The sequence below is a fragment of the Homalodisca vitripennis genome, unplaced genomic scaffold (genome assembly GCF_021130785.1).
Source record: "Homalodisca vitripennis isolate AUS2020 unplaced genomic scaffold, UT_GWSS_2.1 ScUCBcl_676;HRSCAF=3207, whole genome shotgun sequence".
In the NCBI taxonomy this organism is placed as follows: Eukaryota; Metazoa; Arthropoda; class Insecta; order Hemiptera; family Cicadellidae; genus Homalodisca; species Homalodisca vitripennis.
Window position 1 is genome coordinate 92,628 of NW_025776798.1, and position 19,612 is coordinate 112,239.

A 19,612-nucleotide genomic window follows, 5' to 3' on the forward strand; every position below is an offset into this window, starting at 1 on the left:
AAATTCACTAATTAGCTGACATTTTTCATAAATTTACTTAAAAAATAGGGATAGCTTATACAGTTTATTTATTTTATAAGTGTAAACAAAAACTAAATTTAATCTTTTTCTATAAAATGTCTATAAAAGTGAATATATACTTCTTTAATGTTAATTATATATTTTTGCAAAATTACTATTGAAAATACAGCATGAATTTTAAGATGAAATATTCGTAAATAAAGAAATATAACTATAAGAAACAAAATGTGTATTTTTGACCAAAATTACTCTGTATAGGTAATTTTGTATTGTTGGGTCACAATAATACAATTAAAGTTCTTATAATGTATATGATAGTATTAAAAATAAAATTCAATATAAAAAAAACATAGTTTATGAAATGTTACAAATGTTGTCAAATTTTTATGTTTTTACTTTTTTTAACTCATTCTGATGAAAGTTATGTATAACATGTGGCAGAGCATCGGTAAAAGGTTCTAATAATCATTCACAAAAATATAGCTAGTAGAACTAAAATAATCCGCACTACCAAGTATTTACATATGCCACTGGATCAACACTTGCTAAATTATAAAAACACATTTTTTGTACATTTCCAACCAAAAACAAATTAAATCTTCATGAAAAAAAGTGTTTTGGACTTTTTCCTTTAAAGTATAAAAATATTGAAATTATGGAACAAGTTAACCACTTGAGTGCGTTGTCTTCACAGTCGAGGACACAGAACAGAATCCTGGTGTTGCTTATGTGGTATTAAGATTCACGGGGTGCAAGAGGGGGAGGATTTATGAGTTGAAAGGGTTGAATAGGATGACCATCTTATAGTTCAGTGTTGACTATCTAAAGATCTACAAGCAGCTCAAAATTAACTGTCACTCAAAAGTTGGTAATACTGAATTTGTAATAAGATTGTACCTACCACATGACAGCATTCATCCGAATCACTGACAGACCTTCCACTGGAGATGGTAGTGACCTATAACAAAATTAATTTTGATACTAATGAGACTAAAATATTTTATTCAGCTTTAAACATTCCAAAATAATTTCTTTATACGTAAACCCCATAAAGATATTCTAAGAAGAAGGAATAAAAAGCTATTTTGTTTCAAATCATTTAAATTATCTTGCCCAATCAGCACCAAAATGTATAATAGGTTGCCTTGAGATATCTCACTAACTAACAAATGCCCCAAAAATAATATGAGACCAAATTAAAAAAAGTTTTATTGTTTTTTTTTTATACAAATTCTACCCTTTAAACAAATTTTGAATGTTTTTCAAATTGTTTTAAGTGTAAATGAAGACTGTACAGACTGCATTTAGAAACATTTTTCTTAATTTTTGACACAAAGTATGTTTTCTGAATTAACTTGAATTAGTAAACAGGGAAAATGTGATCAAGGTAATTGGGAAGAACATTACTTATGATTATTTAAAAAATAAAAATTACAATTGACTTAGTAAAATTTGAAGTTTTTGTAGGTCTTTTTAGAAAAATGGCCTTTGAAGAAATTTAAACTGATGTTAAAATTATTAAAAGCCAAAGCATATTAAAGCTTTTTACACTTTATTTAGAAATAAAATGATTTTATCTCTATGCAACTTTGCGTTAAGGAAAATATTATAAAATTTTCGGAAAGTAGCGTAAAAGTTCAAATAATATATTTAATACAATTATCAACTATATTATAATTATAATTCTGTAATTATTATTCAATATTTTCTGTGAATCAATAGATGGGTTTACACATTAATTTATTAATTTTCAAGTACAGTAAAACCAAATTCAAAACATTTATTTCACACTTTTATTTTATAATTTAATGTCTCAGTTAATTTGGAATTACTGTTTAGCGAAATAGGTAACACTAAAAAAATGAAGTAGATATTACCGGAAGTGCAAATTATTAATTTACTCCTCATTTATGTAAGAGAAAAATATCGAAACGAATTTAGATGTTTATATTGCTCTGTAGAGAACAAATACTATCATTTCTTTGTTTGAAGTTTGTTTTTGACGCTGGAAGGGTTGTGAAGGAAACAGGATTTTTCCAGACATTTGCTATCGTCCATTTTGTATCACTTTTGCTGATATTTTTGTATCACTGAACGATAGCAAACGTCCGGAAAAATCTTGTTTCCTTCACAAATACTATCATCTCATAATAAATAACATAGTTTGGTTACAGTTAATATCTTCCGATAATGATGATCCAAAATTATTTTAAACTATTAGTTTATAAAAAAGCAAGAAACTGCTTTCTCAATGCAATGTTGAAATGAATAAAAAACGATAAATTATTGAAAATCAAATATAAAAACTTATTTTCCATCACTATTGCAGAACAATACTGACCCTCCCTCCTTGACCTTGTCCTCAGAGATAAGGATAGAGCCTCTCATGCCGTCGGCAGCCAGCGACGTCTCATTGCTGAAGTTGGCCTCATTCATGGTGATGTCCATCAGGAACGAGTAGCAGGTGTGGGCCTGGTTCATGTACAGGCGGTCATCACCTCGCACGTTACGTCTGACTGGAGCGCACATAACAGAACTTTATCACTATATACTCATTTTACTCATCGATAAAGAAAGTAGATATTGACTGATTAATCAAATTGACTCTTTGACTAATAATCCCACAATGGTGCTTAACAGATTTTACAATAATGTTTCGTGATGAATAATCTCTCGTTTGAATACGAATACGATCTAGCGGAATAAATAAGGAACAGTTTCAAGTAGTTTTTGTTGGTTCCTATTAGATCACAGATGTTTTTTTATTTATTTCATTCAGACCCCATTGACACTACATGACGGTATTCAATCAGTTGTTCAAAGTAATGAGCTGATTCTATTTCTGTGTGTGGTAAAAAAAGGTTTTAACCTCACTTTTTACGTTACCGGGATTGCAAAGTTCCGCTTTGTGTGTTCGACTGTTTTCGCGCTTTTCATACCATAAATTATTTCTGAGGGGACTTGTGTACTGTTACCAACTTGTACCTAACCTGTACTTTAGTATGTTTTTGAGAAAATGCTGAATATTTTATCTCATACTCATATTTTGTAAATATAATCACCTTTGTGTATAATTAGATTAATTTCTGTATCAATATTAAAAAAAATTTAAAAACATTTAATTTAGTGTTTTCTTTTAAAGACATCTATTGCAGTAGACCCAAACCATCTAAAGAAAAAATCAAAAATTAAAACACTCACTTTTTAGGGCACTATTGTTAAAAATCCACCAGTCAAAAGGTTAATGAAATAGAGCAATTAAAATGATTAATGTACGATTTTAAAAAATCCATTATATTCATAAGAGACATATTATTCCTTGTTTTAAGACAGGAATTTGTATATTGTTTGCCTAGTTCTGTAACTACAAAATACCTTTCAAAATTAATACCGTGAGGAAATAGGAAACTGAATATGTTTGTGGGAGGAGGGGTAAATTGTGGAGAAGGAGGAATTTCTATCTCTCACATTCTTTCTAACTCTAAACTGCAAGTAGATTCACATGATCCCTCTGTCACCTCCCAATGCTACAGCCACTCTCCACAATCTACCTGCTCATTCTTTAAATTTGCCTCTACTTTTACATATAATTTCTAGTAAAAAAACCTAATGACAGATGGAGTGGCTATTAAAGTTAGGAAAGAAGCAAAGGTATATAAATATGTATATTTTCCTCAAGTCCCCTGACATTATTTACAATGTATTATTAAAGAGTCTTCATTCTTGGAAATGTGCAATATTTTTATACCATGCACATGTAGAATCAATACTTAGGTACAAAATTATTTATTATATCTCAAATTAAAAGGACTAATTAAAATTTTGAGTACATTATTAAATTTCTTCTGATACTGTACTGTTTTTTTTATGGAGGGAAAGAGCCTAAGTCTGCACGAAATCCTGTAAGGACCTTTGTGCCTGCCTTAATTAAGTTTTATACCCTCAGAATCTGAGGCTTTTACAGAAACCTACGAGATCTGAGGGCTCTTGCTCTCTGATGTCTTTTGAAGTAACGAGATAAGCTTCTAGGAATTTTTTTCTGGTTTTGCAAATGGCAGGACAGTTGAAATACAACATTTTTATTTTCTTATACAAACCATATTCAATAAAATAGTGCAAAATATGAGGTATTTTCAAAAAGCAACATGAATTTTTATTTATGAAAAATATATTTATTTATTTGTCCACATTAATGTTGTCACTTTCAAAATAGTCCCCATTAGATATTATGCACTTGTAGCAGAGATCCTTCCAATCCTTGAACTCGATCTTTGGGATAGTCTTTAGCTTTTTCAGCAATGCAGTTTTATGTCATCTATGCTTGTAAAACGATGGAGAATACGATGGGGCTGGGGCATTGTTACCATAAGCTTACTGTTTTTGGTAAAAAATTCAAAGCAATAAAGTGTGTGTAGGAGTATTTTCATGGTGATAAAGCCATGAATTGTTTTGACACAAATCCAGGTGTTTTTATTTATTGTTTCACACAAATGGCATTGAACTTGCAGGTAGTACATCTTTATTGACCGCTTGACCTTGTGGCAAGAATTCATAATGCACCATGCCATTAAAATCGAAGAAAACAGTGAGCATAACCTTCACATTTGACTGCACTTGTCGAGCCTTTATCGGTCTTGATGATCCAGAATGCCTCCAATGGGATGATTAAGTGTTAGTTTCAACATTATATCCGTATGTTTCGTCACCTGTTGTAACACATTTCAGTAATTCTGCATCGTCTTTCAATTCATTTATTGTTCACACTCCTGTTTTTGTTCAAAATTTAACATTTTGGAACAAATTTTGCTATTATACGTTTCATACTAAAACATTTGAACAAATTTCATGGTATGAGCCAACTGATATGCCAACATTATCAGCAACTTTTCTGATCGTAATACAGTGTTCGTTTATAACCATTTCTTCCACTTTTTTACATTTTCATCACTTGTTGATGTGCTAAGGTGTCCAGAGTGTTCGTCATCTTCAATGTCTTCACAGCCATCTTTGAAACCTTTATAACACTTGTTAACCCTTGTTTTACTCATAGCGGGCTTACCATAGGCCTTTGTAAACATTTGCCTCACTTTTCTACACTGTACTTAATTTTTAACGCTAAACTTGATATTAGTTCTTTGATCCATTTAAAAAAATAAAAATTGCTGAGTCCATAAAACAAAACTAACCTTAGCAGCTGCCCCCTGAAAAAGTAAACAATGAATACAGCTGGAAATGTTATTATACTTCATAAGCATGAGTACCAACATAATAAAAAAAATCTTGACAATCCGACTCTGCAAAACTTAAAAATTCTTGTTACTTTATTATCAAACTTCGTGTATAAAAAAATTAAGAAAATAATTATGGAGTTTATTGCCTTTAAAGTTTTACTTTTCAGTCGCATTATTATATTACATTATTTTTATCTAGAAAAATTTATAAATATGAAATCTGGTAAGTTTTTAATGCCTTTTCATATGGTATTATCAAAGAAACCTTAAAAATACTAAATGCCCTACAATTGGTTCAAATTTATAAAAAAAGTTTTTTTAGTAAAAAAGATTTAGAATATTTTTTAAATTTTTGGTACAACAATAATAGAATAAGATGTTTTATATTATTGCTATTATTGTTATTGCTAAAACAATGTCATAATCTACTGGATAGGTGTATAATAGTTTATTTTATAACTTATATTAAAAAACTGTAAAATTAAAGAATGCGGCCAGGCACTTCATGCATATGACTTTAGGAAATGGCCAGGGCACTTAAAGAGTTAATTAAATAATATGTGCATTGTGAAATAAGTTTGTAGCGCTTTACTAGCATCTCTCCACTTCCTTCACTACTATTACTCACTATGAATTAACACTGCCTGTTATGGAGCCTATTTTCTTCCACAAAACCGATGAATACTTGATTGATAAAACAATATACTTCATATTGATATTGTAAACTATCATTAGCTTTCTATATTAACTATTTATTTCTCTTACTCATGAGGTATATAAAATTATTGAACACACTTCAATTATTTTGATACAGAACTAATCTTATAACCATTAATAACAGTTATTGTTGAGAGCTAATAATACGTATTGCGGAGAAAAAAGGGATTTATAATTATTGGTCTAGGCACTCACTTTCTGCAGGTGTGAGATCCCTATAGAAGGGTTCCAAAGCCTTGAACAGTCTTTCTTCTTCCACAAAATGGCAGCAACGCTACACCTTGCCAGGCGAACTTCTTTCCATTCAGGTCAATTTTGAAATCTTCAGGATAAAAATCAATTATGGGCGAGTCCTGGGAAAGAAACCAGAGCACGGATTACTAATAAAAAAGAAACATAAGTTGGACGTAATAAAAAGACATTTTGAAGATAAAATAACACACTATCATACGTGTGATACTAAATCAATAAACGCAAATACAATTAGCTGCGCAGATAACTCACCGGGTCGCTCATCAGGTGGGCCCATGGCGCAGGCACGTGGGCGGAGCTCGCTGCCGGAAACACACCCATCAGCTGTTCCAGAGGCTTAAACTGTGCGGGCAGAAACATACATGTGAACTCATTGCTGAAACAAGCTGTGAAAGTCTGAATAAAGTTCTAGTAATACTAACAGGTTGAGTTCCCATTTCAAAGTCGGTGTCGAGACTGCCGATGTTGATAAAGTCCGAGGCGAAGGGAGCGTAGTGGTAGGGGAAGTACCACTTCCATGAGGGACAGCCCTGTAACATAAAACATACTTCAGTCAAGCTTCACAATTATTAGTTATTATAAAAGTAATTTGCTACAGTATTAAAAATAATTCAAGATTTGTAAACTCTTTGTTATGTTCTCGAATAAATCCAGAAGGAATCACTTCTGGCTGGTTTATACCTTCCAGTTGAACCACTGGGCACAGCAAAAACCGATGTCTCACTTGAATCGGGGCAACCTTATGGATGTCCAGGAGCGGCACATTACTAACCGCACATGTCAAGATTCTGGGGTGCAAGGGTAATTCGATATGTCTAATCTACTGCGGGAGATAACTGTTAGAGTTGGTGGGGTTCGTTCCCTGACCTCAGAGGTTCTTGCTAACCTCAACAAAGGTGTGCTACCCCCTGCCTACTTTGACTGGAGAGGCTGGTTCAGAGCTGGCCTCCCCTTCTTCTGGGGAGACATGGATGTAATTCTTCCTCGTAGATCTCGATAGGAGGCGACTCCTACCCCCTAACCTTACCTATCCTGAATATCCTGTCACTCCGGAAGCAGCGCTAAGGTCCTTATAGGACTAAGTGCAATTTATAAGCTTCTTGACCTAAGAGAACAAAAAAGTTCTCAAATTCACTCCTTCACATTATTTTTACATACTAAACATACAAGCAGTCCAACAAACATTACAGTCCTTTCTTTTCATTCTGACTTTCACACAACCTTTTACCATAATTTATTTCACACCTTGATGCCTCCCACTGTGTTTCTATGTTCACTATTACATTTCTTTTTTAATTTTCAAAACTACCATTTCAGATATGTAATAAATCAATTTTACTGTGCTCTCAAATACATATTCTAACCAGAAATAACCTGTACAATTTTAACGGTTTCTTAAGCAAAGCAATTCTAACTAGGAGCACACCTGATAGTAATATTTGAGGACCCAGCAAAGGCCCTTGACGTACTCCAACGCCACCTTGTACCGGAAAGCCAGGTTGTCGGATCCTACGTCGAACTTGGACTCGTAGTATCGGTCCTTGAAACCGCTCTCCCACAGTCTCACCTCATCATTCACCCCCTCCTCCTCCTCACTCCCCTCATCCACATCATCATGAGTTCTCTTCTGTCCCCGATTGCTCTGTAATAGGTTTTACAAACATCCGTGTTAAAAATAATCTTTTGCACTCTGAATCGTTAATACTGTAGTCAATGCCATCAGTAACAGCTAGCTGTTGCTTTGATGGAAGTCGTTAGAGAGTTACAAATGATGGTTTGTTATTAAAGTTAATGTACATGTGTGTCATTCGCTTGCAAAAACATTCACAGTATTTTTAATTTCATCTTGATATCTCCACAGCAATCTTTAAACCAAAGATGGCTTTTCACAACAAGGCTGAAATATCTCAATATCTATAAATATAAGAATTAACCCTGCAACTGGCTTTAAGCGATTATCGACGCATTAAATACAGTTTCAAAATGGCACTAAGCTATTTTCGACGCTTTAACTATGTCGTAATATGATCTCTCACAGCAAGTCTATTTTTACTTTGTTTGAAGTAAAACATACGTAAATCTAAAGATAAAGATTCAAGGTTTCATATTATACCATAAAACGCTCTATAGTTAAGTTAAATCTTTCATTATAAAATTCTAAACTTGGATGTTCACATTTCCGATTGCCATTTGTTTGCGTAATTTCCGAACACGCTAAAATTACCGTATGTTTGTAAAAATTCCCTATCGTGAGTTTACGTTCTACACAATCGTAAGTGTCGTCATTGAAAACAGTGTATTCTTGGCTTTCAGAAACATCTTTTCAATAGCCAGTAGGAAAATTAATGTTTATAAAATAAGCGTTTGAAAAGCTCGTGTTTTGTAAAATCCCAAAATGCCTAATGCGTCGAAAATAGCTTCATTAAATTTTGTTATTTTTGTTACTTTATCGTTGTCTGGAAATAGTGAAAATCATATCAAAACAAAGAAGAAGAATTGCTCTAAGCAACAGTATAATAGACAACGAAGACTATGAACTAGTATTTTATTTTTTGTTCTGTTGCGCAATCACCGACTCAACCAGTAGAGAAGAACAACGCATCGCATGGTTGCCATGTTGATTTCTTTGTTGTTATTACGCCATTGCCGGTATTAGTGTATTGCTTGCTATTTATTAGGATATTTTAGACATTTCGTTATTTAGTGTGTATAAATAAAAGTTTGTTTATTGTTTTTTTTTTTAATTAGTGAAGTGAAAAATGTAGAGGTTAGGTTAAGTTTTAGGGAATAGGTTGGATTTTTGTGAAACTGAAAATAAGCCTATGTTCACGTAGGTTCAGTGTTTTATAATTTTGTAGACAATTTAATTTTAATTAAAATTAAATTTTGATTTAAATTTATGCAAAGGTATTTATTATAAAAGTGAAAAAGTTTTTTTTACTTTTTCTGAAGGTATTAGCGTTTTATTTCTATTACCACCGCTTGTTTTATTTTTTTAACAAAAAAATAATATAAATAAAAATACATTGTTGTACATTTTTGTAAACTTCAATAAACATACTATCTTTATAAATAATATTTGGATGAAAAGAAAATTGTTAGCTAAAAAAGTTAGGCATTTATTTCACAATTTTGACTTTTGTAAAAATAAAAAAAAAGTTTGTTGCCATATAAAAATATCTTATATAATGTAAACTTCTATAAATGTCATATTTTTCTCTTCTAAATATATTTATCTCTTAGAAAAAAATATTTGTTCATCCAATAGATTCCAAAATGTCAAAATGGTATACATAATAGTGCTATACAAACTTTTTTCAGATTTTGTAGTTTTTATAGATATATTGTTCAAAAGTACAAATAAACTTCTTTTACCTAAATATTTTTGTTGTAATTTGTAATTGAGGTATATAAGCAAACTTTTGTATATTTTAGAATTATTCTAAAAACTTTCATATTACCTGAGAGGGTGCTATACATTTTGAGAAAAATTTATTCTTTACTAATATTTTTACGTTAATCTGTAAAAAAATAAAAATACATTAAATGATTCAACCTTTAATATTTTTTTGGGAAACTGCATTTATTTCTAAAGACATTGATGTTTTTAAAATGTTTTTTATCTTAAAAAATAGATGAGCAGTGATTAAAATACAAAATCCTTACAAAATCACCAAAAAGTGCCTACCATTTTGGGAAAAATGATGGCCAGTTCCAGGGTTAAGTCAATACTTTGAAGGTGTATTATTAGTCTCAATATATATACTTCACATATAAAAATTCAAAGGCTAATTTAAATATTGCATCACATAATTTAATAGACAACTGTAATTACACACACACAGCTACCATAATATGACAGACAGAACTGTTCAGATAATGAGCACTGTAATTACCACTCAATTCTGATGGATTAAGCCAATTTTTTGCCATTCATTAAATTATAATTTGCAGAAAATGTAAACAGTAAAACAATTACTGACTATTAGGTTATTATGTGGATATTTGCTACATTGGAATGTACATTCGGTCATAGAACTCTAAAGAACTACGACATATACCATTCAAAGTAAAAGATGGTGCAATTATTTTCAATCAATTTTTATTTTTGGTTTTAACCTATTTGTGGAGACCACACATTCAATTAAATGGTATATGTATATTCATTTTTAACAGACCCTTTTATTTGGTGTTAAGCAATTTTCCATTAATAGGATGAATTGATATATAATCTCAATTAACCCTCCATCGGGCGCTAAACGGAGTTTTCCTCCGTGTATTTTTTATTATTAAAAATAGTACTACTTTTCTGATGTTGGCAGTCGTGTCCCGCAGTGTACTTCACGAGCATCTTTCGGGGAAGCGAAACAATAGCCTCCCGCTTATCTTTGTCAAAATCTGTCAGTATGAGGTCTACTTCCGTGCGAGACTGGACGCTTCCTCCGTGAGCGCCCGATGTCGTGTTTGTAGTCCTTGGACGAAATCTCCGTGAGCGCCTTATAGTGTTTAGTTTTTATGGAGTAATAATCCGTGTGCGCCTAAATGTCTAACGTGTGATGGTTTCTTTTTAAGTTTTACAATATATTTTATTTGAATTTTGTGAAATGGAGAATGAAGACGAGAGACTTGTCAGTACAGTACTCGTGTGCTATGGAACATTTCAGTACTATTTATGGAGTGAACATTGTCGTTATAAGAACCAGAAGGAAAATGTTTTGAAACTTTGTGTAGTGTTAAAAAATTTTTAGTAAAGAATAAATTTTGATTTTAGAATAATAATTGACATTACAATAATATCTCAAGAATTGAAGTAAGTTGTTTTTGTAAGAAGTTAAAAACTAAGTTAATTTCCATATATTATTACAGAAGGTTGAAAATGTTTACAATTAATTGCACTATTCCTTAAAATATATCATGTTGTTACTATACAATAACATTTTTTTATATTTCAAAATTCTTATTTGGAAAATTCATTACATAAGAGAGTAATTTTTATTTAAATTCTAAAAATGAATATATTACATTGCAATTAAATCAGTATGAATATTTAAACAAATAAAAACAGTTTAAACGACTATAATATCCATTATTCACTAATCTGGAGGAAACCTCCGTGAGCGCCTGATGGTGTTTCTAATTTTAAGCGCCCGATGGAGGGTTAACAAATTATTCATGATGAATTCAAATTCAAAACAACTTTATTCATATAATTTGTACAATCACATTTAAAATTATACAAATAAAGGATGGCATCTGTCATTTTATTTAAAGTATTTGTATATGTCCATAAATTCTTCAAATGAATATAAAACTTTATTGGTTAAAAATATTTTAAGGTGTTTTTTTAACAATAACTTATTTTCTATACTGAGTAAGTCTTTTAGAATTTTATTTATATAGTTAATTCCTGCCGAGCTTGGTTTCTTATAATGAAATTCCAACAAGTGTTTATGTACTGCCAATTGGTTTCTATTTCGAGTAAAGTAGTCGTGACTTGACCCTAATCGAGGTAACTTGTAAACATTTGATCTGACTATCATTACTGTTTCAATTACATACATTCCATAAACAGTCTAAAATTCACAATTCAGAAAAATAATCTTTCATAGAACCCCGGTCCTTTAAATTTAGTATTATTCTAATTGCTTTTTTTAAAGTTGCAAAATGCTTTGCAGATTTTTATTACTAGTGGCCCCATACAAAGCAACACCAAAGGTTATATGAGAATGTGTATGGGCATAGTAAATGGTTTTTTGAATTTCTATTGAGCAATATTTGGACATGGATTTAAGACCAAACAATCCAAAAGAGATCTTATTTTGCAAAACCAAAATGTGCTCATCCCAAGTTAGGTTCCCAACCAAAAGTAATCCTAGAAATTTTGTTTTAGTTAACTGAGAAAATTTTACATTGTCTATTGTTATATTTGACATGGGTTTATTCCTATTTTGTGCAGAAAGAAATTAAATTGAACATAATAACTAATTGAGAAACATTAGAATATGCACTGTCACACTGACCTGGTTCGGTGGAGAGTTGTAACTACCTGCGGCGGACTGGGAGTGCATGTGCTGCACTCTCTGGTGATATGCCTCCTGCCTCGGTTGGTACATGGGGCCGGCGTTCTGTCCTACCGGCTGCAACAACAACCCCTACTGTATACACCACAGTTTTGGCTTACATAAAGAGACGGTGACGGTTACCACAAAGTGATTAAAATCAGAGTGAAAGATTTTGTAGGATACGTTAATTACCTTGATCTTTAGAGAAACCTAAGCGAGAATAAACAGCGATTACAAAATTCAAGAAAAAGTGTATTGAAGTGAAGAAAGAATAATCACTTAAAGAAAGAAGACAAGTAAGGAACGGTACCACTTCGGTACCACGGAGTGAAACTGTTGAACACTGGTGTGAAAAGTTGTTATGTTTGTAGTGCTTGTATAAGTTACAGTTTTCAAACGTTAAGCACATAAAGCACATAAAGCACATAAAATATATACATCTAATAAACCACTTAACCATAATTATTGGTATTTTACTGGTACCAGGAACTGAAAGAAGATATCACAGACAAGCAACTTGGGAAGTTGGGTAAATATGAGATCAACACCTGGACCTGCAGAAATTGCTCTGACACCCCAAAATTACCTACATGTGACGGCAAAGGCAATACTAACCAGTCACTGGTCTTAACATCTGTGGGAAATATTCACCAGACTAGTGGTATTGATACAAACGAGCTACTGAACTTATCCACTGGTAGCTCGCTTAACCTTGAAAACTTCAATTCCAAATCCATTGACTTACCAAAAATATCCTCAGGGAGTCCTGACTTGACCGTCAATGAAATAGAAAACAAGATCCTTAACTCAAAATGTCTGGATGAACAGGATATGGAAACATCACTGACACTAGCAGCTGAAGTGGGAAATGCTTTGTTAGTAGAAAATACACAACTAAGGGAACAAATTCACAATCTGACCCTTCATAACGCAAATTTGACCCAACAAATCTCAGAAATTACAGACAAAAATGAACATAACAGCATGACCCACTATGCACATGCTGAAGAACTTGAAAAAGAAAATTATACTATTTTGGCAAGAAACAATAGTCTTACTGACACAATAAGGGAGTTAGAATGTCAGTTGGAAAAGGAAGTGCAATTACGTAGAGACCTCACTACAGCCTTTGAGGAAGCCGATAAAGAAAAAGAAGAAACTATTTACCAACTTGAAAACACTATAAAAACTTTAAAACTTGAGAAAAACAGCTCAGACAAGGCAAAAGCATGTGGTGGTGTTGAACTTGCAAGATCCTGCAGGGAAATGGGAATCCAGACAAGCCTAACTGACCATGATTTACCCACCTCTTTCCTTTTGTCAGAGCTGACTACAATTAAAAATAAACAAAATCAAATGGAACTTGCCATTGAGGTGCTGAATAAGCAAAGGCATGATTGCATCACAAAATGTGTTAAATCATCTGAAACTGTAGGTCACAAAAATGCCTACAATCAGGAAATTTCAAAAACAGCAGCCTCTACACTGAACGGCATGCACAAAAAAAGCGATCTGGATGAAGTGCTTGTGGATGATATTTTCCCTAAAGTCAAGCATAAGCTGAATGAACAAAGTTATCCTATGACACCAAAAATATTAGTTTCTACTGGTACTCAAACAAAAAACAAACCAGAGAATCAACAAGAATTACTTTGTATCCCAACTGATAGTAATACAACCAACAAAAAATTGCTGTTAAAAAACCATACAGCAAAGAAAATGTATAGTAATCCAAGGCCAAAATCTAAAGAGAATAGTTCCTATAAAAAACAACATTACAGTGCTTCTCTTCTTGTAAAGAAACATTCAGATCAACCAATAGCTTGGCAAGAATCGAAACCTGACAGCAAGAGGCCTAAGTCTAGTCCGTGCACTTTAACTCTTCACGTTCTAGATAAAGAAAATGAGAATTTTTTAGCCCTACGCCATCGGAAGGAGCACAAATACAAGCAGAGGACTTTCTGGAACTCAGCTCTTCAAAACTGAAAATACAAAAAAAAACTGATTTAAAGAAGCTGACCATCCTTCACCAAAATGTTGACCGCCTATCTAATAAAATTGACAGGGTAAATCATCTACTAGCTAAAATTGACCCTCACATTTTAATATTGACGGAACATGGTTTACAAACTGACCAACTTCAAAACACTGTGCTGGTTGGGTATACATTGGTGGCAGAGTTCAGTCGAAAAAATCACAGAAAGGGTGGTGTGGCCATATTTTGCAAGGAATCTATGGCACTCTCTGTTGAACCAGAACAGATCACACACTTAAGTGTAGAAATGGTGTGTGAAGTTGCGATGATTAATGTTAAATTGGAGCAGCAGCATATATACGTTATGGGGATTTACAGAACACATGGAAATTTAGAAGTGTCCCTTAACATTGTAACTCAAGCTCTACAATTAGTGCCAACCTGGAGGAGCCCTACCATTCTTATGGGCGATATCAACATCAATTGCCTGGACTCAGGTCGTGAACAGAATATGCTTGAGGAAATGCTATTGAGTTATAATATTACCAGAATAATGCTTCCTGCTACAAGAATAACACCCACATCGCGAACATCTATTGATTGTGTATGCTCCAATTTGAGAGACGAGGAACTTACTGTACAGGTGCTGCATGAAGCCATCTCTGATCATTCTGCTCAGCTTGCTGCTGTGAACTCTCATCCTGAAAACGCCTCTTCGTCTTTCATAAAAAAACGAAATTTTACAGATAGAAATATTGCAGAGATCAAGCATAAATTAGCTCAGGAATCGTGGAATGATTTAAAGACTAATACAAGTACAGATTTTGCCTACAACTTTTTTAATAGAACAGTCAATTTGATTTTAAACCATGCCTGTCCTTACAAGTATACAAAACCGAAAAGGAAAAAAGGAATTAGAGTGTTTGACGCGGAAGCTGACAACTTGAAGAATGAATTTCTAAGGGCGCAGTCACAATACATACTCACGGGATTGTTAGAACATAAGCAAGAAGCTGCTCTTAAAAAGAAAGACTACGATATCAAGTTGAAGGCCTTAAGGCGACATGCAACAGCTGAACAAATTGCCCTCTCTGAAAACAAATCTAAAGCTGTATGGACAGTAATAAACAGAGAAAGAAAATCCAAAAATTCACCCGGTCTCCATAAACTTATAGGCCCAACAGGAGAAGTGATTACTGATCCTCAGAAAATGGCAGATTTGATGAATATCACTTTTATAAAGCTGGCTGATAAAGCACTTGCAGCTAATCCCCAATCAAATCAAGTTGTAGCAACTAGTAGTTCCAACACTCCAGACCTCTACCTACAACCTACTACAGTTAGGGAAGTAAAACATATTATAATGTCCTTAAAAAGCAAGACATCTGCAGGAATAGACGACATATCCTCCAAACTTCTCAAGGCCTGCTGTAATGAGCTTGCACAGCCACTGACTCTTCTCATAAATTTGTCACTTAAGGAGGGTAAATTCCCATGTTACCTAAAATTAGCCAAAGTAATGCCTTTGTTCAAGGAAGGCAACTCTGCTGAAATTTGTAATTATCGCCCAATATCTTTAATATCAACATTGTCCAAAGTTTTTGAAAAAATTGTGCTGTGCCGCCTCTTGGAACATTTGAAATACTACGATCTACTAACAGCACAGCAACATGGCTTTATAAAGGGCAGATCTACAACAACAGCAATAGTAAGTCTAGTAGAATGTATTATTGACAAGCTTGAAGCTGGAGACACCACCACTTCAATTCTACTAGACTTCAGTAAGGCATTCGATTGCCTTGACCATCACCAATTATTAATGAAGATGGCACATTTTGGGATAAGAGGAATTACGGCTAGTTGGTTTCGAAGCTACTTAGAAGGCAGACAACAGATGGTTGAGCTGAAACACATGGATAAGGGGTGTACAAGATTAGTGAGATCAAAGCCCTTAACAGTCACAAGAGGGGTACCACAGGGGTCCGTTTCTTGGCCCTGTACTGTTTATTCTTTTCACCAGTGACCTTCCTGGATTTCTGGAACAATATTCAACTACCATCATGTATGCTGATGATATGGTGCTCCTACTAAGTGACAAAATGCCTAGTAGATTAGAGGTTTCATCACACATTGCCATGGAGATGGCAATTCAATACTGCCACAATAACAACCTGGTGGTAAATGAGGCTAAATCGAAACAACTAGTTATGGGTAGAAGGAAACACGAAGTAGGGCTATTACCCAATATTGTTCCTGTGGATGTAGCCAAGTACCTAGGAGTGGTTATTGACAATGACCTAAGTTGGACTCAGCACATAGACAACCTATGTAAAAAACTAAGTACTGGACTGTATGTGGTGAAAAGAATAAAAGAAATTAGTGACAAGAAAACAGCAACTGTTGCATATTATGCAGTGTTCGACTCACATCTCCGATATGGTCTTTGTTTATGGGGAAATTCTAGTTTACAGAATTTACAAAGACCTCTTGTTTTACAAAAGAGGTGCCTGCGAATTTTGGCTGGAATGCAACCAAGAGAGAGCTGTCGAACAGCTTTTGTCGAGTATGGTATCCTTACCGTAGTAGCACTCTACATTCTTCAAGTGATAATGTATGCAATAGACAAAAACTTGACAAGAGGCAGTAATCTCCACAGTCACAACACTCGTCACGCTGCAAACTTCAATTTGCCAGCTCACAGGCTAGCATTGTTTGAAGAAAAACCTTCCTACATGGGAGCAAAGTTATTCAACATGCTGCCTGATAACATCAAATCTCAAGAAGGAAGCCTGAACTTTAAGAAGGAACTAAAAAGATGGCTGCTGAGTCATCCCTTCTACACCATTGAAGAATTTCTGAGCTGGAGAACTCAATGGACTACATAAACCATTATGAAAATCTTATTATTTTGTATTGACGCTAATGTAATTCTCTAAGAATCCACAAATAAAGAATATTGTCTATTGTCTATTGTCTATTGTCACTAACATTAGGCTAACCCAGCAGGGATCACTTCTGGCTGGTTTTATACCTTCCAGTTGAACCCACACTGAGCACAGCAAAAACAGACATGTCACTCAAATCTGAGCAATCTTATGGATGTCCAGGAGCGGCACATCACTAACCGCAAATGTCCAGATTCTGGGATTCAAGGGCACTTTAATTTTGTACAGCTTAGTTTTTTCTTCAATTTACCGATAGTATTAATATTGTCTTTAATTGAAAACAAAACGTACTTAAACTGATAACATCTGGATTAGAGGTGTTTGGTATTGAGTTCTACAGCTTACAAAAGGAACTGATTGAAGATTCCTGAAAAATAAAAATTTAGGGAGCCGGTGTATATTCAGGTTTGCTGGAGGATATACAAGGTAAATATTGAGGTCAGGATATGTTAAATTTAATTGAAAGACTAATATTTTAGCAACCATTCAAGTTTTTAATACGATTTATTGTAACAATATCTTATAAAATGTTAACTGTTCCAAGGGTTTACTCAATTTATTAGCAGTAGTTATAAACAGTAAAAATACAAACAAAAAGCTTTTCATTCAATTTCTGATATAAATGAGCAGTTTTTTGCTATGAAATTTGAGTCTGATAACCTCATTCAGTCAGATGAGATTCTAAAATTAAAATAAACAAAAGATGTTGAAATTCAAAATTCTGTTTACTATACACTAAAGCATTTTAATGATAATAAATAATAGTTTAAAAAACTAAAAACACGCTTTTATAGCTAACCAAACTAGAAAATAGAAAATAATTTTTAATTGCAAAGAGTTTATATTATGGTAGTAGAAGGCAAAACAATCATTCATAGTCAACCACCTCAAAATAAAATTATAATAAAATTTAAGTTATTAACAGAATAAATTAATTCAGAGTAAAAAGCGTGGGGTGCTTGATATATTAAATATTACAATCATTCTATCGGTAATTATCTTTGAGAGGAGACTTATGAAATGTAGTAAAATGCACCCCACGCTTTTTACTCTGAATTAATTTATTCTGTTAATAACTTAAATTTTATTATAATTTTATTTTGAGGTGATTGACTATGAATGATTGTTATTTATTTTTCATTTTTTAGTTCGATTTATCAATTAGTTTCTTGTGGAAATATGGTATTTCTTACGACTCATTCCGCAATCTCATCATTTCATTTAAAGCTTCACTATTGCATGGGGTATTTCCTGTTAACTTAGAGCAATCAAGTTCTTCAATCCGAATACCGTCTAAAGATCTTACTCGACTAAGTGCTACATAGGCTTGTCCAGCAGCAAACAATCGCGAGCCTAGATCAAGAATGTCGGATCGGACAGGTTTTTGCCCGCTTGGTGCATTTCTGTCATCGGTGCCTCATTAAAGGTTCTGTCCTATTAATAGCTACCAATGGGGAAATAGCAACCTGCATCGCCTCAATATGACTCCTCGAGCTTGCACCTAAGATGTCGGCTCTGATCCCTGGAGACTCGGAGCTTCGCAGTTCTCTTTAGATTAATTATTGTCGTAAAAATCGAAGGCTAGCATCTAAGCTACCAAGGAACTGTGGCTGTTTGAAACACCTTTGCCGGACTTGAGGGTTAGGTATGTGAAGTATTTAATAAACGTAATGTTGGCTAGTATATATAATTTATCATTCTTACTGAGCTGTATTAAAACTATTACTTATTTGAGATATACTATTATAAAATGTTACACCCTTAACTAAGTTGAATTTTTCGTATCGTAAATCATTTTATATTTTTTTCATATAATTGCTATATTCTGAGATATATATATATATATATACGTATATAATTTCAATAAACATTGAATCGCAAAAAGTACTTGCTCCGCCGGGACTCGAACCCGGATCTCTCACTTGCCGGGTGAATGTACTACCATTACACCACAGAGCCCTCACTTTCATATATCAAAGAAAAAGTGAGGGCTGAGAGATCCGGGTTCGAGTCCCGACGGAGCAAGTACTTTTTGCGATTCAAACATACACATAGCCTACATAATAAAACTAATGGTTATTGTAGTTCAGAATTGAATATACCCATATTTTGGTACATTTATTATTTAATTTATTAGCTATACATCTTCGGTAATGTGTAAAATAACTAAACTGTATTTGTTCAACTTTATTTATAGTAAATAAAATTTAAAATGCAAGAAAAATTTGGAATATTGTTGAAATGGAATTAGTTAAAAATAAAAAACACTAAAGGTTTTGTCTGATAAAAATACTATGTATGATTCTGTAAAGCAACAATTCAAATTAGTATTATGTAATGTATACTAAACAAAGAACATGCATGAATCGTGTACTTAGAGATCTGGCTGTCAAGGAAACCACTGGAAAT

At 33.2% G+C, this 19,612-nt stretch overlaps 1 protein-coding gene across 1 annotated transcript in view; it reads right to left on the reverse strand.

Moving 5' to 3' along the window:
- The window catches only part of LOC124370924 (5'-3' exoribonuclease 2 homolog), a gene marked incomplete at its 5' end in the record, with an annotated part of 58,447 nt that overhangs the window by 29,879 nt on the left and 8,956 nt on the right, over nt 1–19,612 (reverse strand). Inside the window, 8 exon segments of the mRNA XM_046829231.1 lie at nt 923–979; nt 2,363–2,537; nt 6,165–6,231; nt 6,233–6,322; nt 6,474–6,563; nt 6,644–6,751; nt 7,648–7,863; nt 12,242–12,358. Of these exon segments, the coding sequence (XP_046685187.1) occupies nt 923–979; nt 2,363–2,537; nt 6,165–6,231; nt 6,233–6,322; nt 6,474–6,563; nt 6,644–6,751; nt 7,648–7,863; nt 12,242–12,358 (920 nt within the window).